Raw genomic sequence first — 2251 nt, forward strand, 5'->3', positions numbered from 1 at the left:
CTGGCAGGGTTAGGGTAATGGTTGGGCTTGGGGATCTTAAAGGGCTTTTCCAACCTCAGCAATTTTGTGATTCTATGGCCTTGAGGAGCTGGTTACAGACCTGCAGGTTCACATCATGACTCATCTCCCTGTTCCCAGCTATATTCTACTACGCTGGTCACGGGTACGAACATTCAGGAAGGAACTACATGGTCCCCGTTGACGCTCCCCAACCCTATGCCCCTGAGAACTGCATCAGCGTGCAGAGGATCCTCCAGAAGATGCAGCAGCAGCAGACAGCCCTGAACCTCATCCTGCTGGACACCTGCAGGAAATGGTAGGGTGCTCTTCCCCCTTCCTTGCCCAGAATGGGCAGAACATGGTATTTTGAGGGGCTGGGGAAATGGCTGCCAGCCTCAGCCCCTTCTTCAGCCATAGGCTTCTATACAACCATGTGGGATGTTCCCGTGGATTGGCGAGGCCACATCCCACCTTGTGCTGCTGAGCCCAGGCCGCTGTCAAAGTTTATCAGGCTGCGTCATAAAATCAGCAAGGTTGCCAGGTCTTGCATGATCTCCTGGGAAGCCCAGTTGGTCATGTGCAGAGAGCATCAGATACTGCCTGAGATCTGCTGGAGAGAAGGGGCTGAAGACCCTCCCTTGAGTTTTCAGGGTGAAGACGCCTGGCAAATACAGGCAAGTCGCCTAAAGCCTGCAGAGAGCTGGCTCTACCCTGGCAGAAACTGTTGGTGGAAACTCAGCGCAGGGCTTCTCTTTCTGTGTTTTAACCCCCTGCCCCAAAGCACCCAGCCCTGGCAGGCTGTAGCAGCATCTTGCTGACTTTGGGCTTTCACGGTACATTTTCAGGCTACGTGCTCAGGCTAGGACTGTTTAGCTCACCTCTCTTCTCCAGGGGGCATTTTTGTTAACATCTCAGTGAGAAGAGTGCAACAGGATGGGGAAAAGATTTTAAAGCCATGCTATTTGGGTTTTACTGGCCTTAAATACTTCTGAAGTGGCCATGTTGTGAAGCGGGACCCACACTGCTGCTGGGGTCAGGGATCAGCTTTTTCCCTCTGTGAAAAGCCCATTGTCCTCCCTTGGCCTGCAGATCTCCATCCTGCAGCTTGTAGGCTGCAGAAAATTAGTGCTCGCCCATTTTCAGCAGAGGTAGGTAGACTGTTCCTGCAGAAGCTGTCATGAGTTCATTTATTTTGGTCCCCTGAGGCAAATTTACAGGTCATAAAAGACCTGGAGGGCAAATGCAGAAAATTCTCCCTCTTCCTTCTGTGGTTCCCGCCCTAAAAACTAGAAAGGTTGATTTCAATACTGCTGCCCTGAAGGAGCTGCAAACAGAAAGATGTTATATCTTTGATGCCCTTTAGCTGCAGAGGTAGGAACACTGGCTTTGAATAGCTTACAAGCTGGCCGCACTGGGACTTAACACTGCTGCCGCAGCTCTGAGTTGCCATCATTGCTGGAGCTTGCTGTCCTGTGATAGCTGCCCCGAACACCCTGAGCGAGGCGTCCCTTTCCTCCCGCTCGCTTGCAGCTGCCGCTGAGAGCAGAGAGAGTTGCTTCCCGGCACTCCTGAGCACGCTCCAGCACCTTGCTGCTCTCCCCATGGGGGATGGCTTGCAGCTGAGCGGGAGCATGTGGTTTTTGTGGAAGCACAGGTGGATACAGGCTAGCGTGCCTCTGGGCTGCTGGTAGCCCATCCTAGGGCAGTGCAGCGACACAGAGGCTGCATGGGGATTGCTAATGCGAATGGCGATGATCTATGAAATAGCTTTTGAGCTGATGTCTCTTCCTTGGTGTTGCCAGCTGTTTCCGTGTGTAGTGGAGTCTTAACGGCGCTCTGGGAAAAGGATGCGATGTGACATTTAGGCACTGTTGTGCGGCTTTTTTTCTCTCTCCCGCCCCAAGATCTCACACTTCTTTCCTCCTCTTCCCCACAGCAAGCGCAGCGCTTAGTGCAGAGGGTGTTATCCCCAGGCTTGCAGGGGATTGCTGTAGCTCTCTCCTGAGCTCCTTGTCCTTGAGCAGTCACCATTCCAGCTCAGCAAAGAGTTTGGGTTTCATAGTTCCATGTGTTTACACCGCTCCTTAAAACAGGGTTTCTGGGGCCTCCTTTCCCAAAGCCCTTTTGGTTGGACTGATGCTGCAAGTCTGTTGACTGCTCGCTCAGCTGCACATGGACTGGGAGGAGCTGTGTCTGTGCTAAGAGGGATCTCACTGGAGCACCTCTTCACCCTGTATGTCGGCATCAGGAA

The 2251-nt window shown here is 52.9% G+C and overlaps 1 protein-coding gene across 1 annotated transcript in view; it reads left to right on the forward strand.

Moving 5' to 3' along the window:
- LOC104130682 (mucosa-associated lymphoid tissue lymphoma translocation protein 1) overlaps positions 1–2251 on the forward strand; it is a 39654-nt gene that overhangs the window by 27492 nt on the left and 9911 nt on the right. Inside the window, exon 8 of the mRNA XM_035899483.1 lies at positions 139–316. Coding sequence (XP_035755376.1) covers positions 139–316 — 178 coding nt within the window. The remainder of the gene's footprint in view (positions 1–138; positions 317–2251) is intronic.

This window comes from Egretta garzetta, unplaced genomic scaffold (assembly GCF_000687185.1).
Source record: "Egretta garzetta isolate BGI_Z169 unplaced genomic scaffold, ASM68718v1 scaffold287, whole genome shotgun sequence".
NCBI classification, from domain to species: Eukaryota; Metazoa; Chordata; class Aves; order Pelecaniformes; family Ardeidae; genus Egretta; species Egretta garzetta.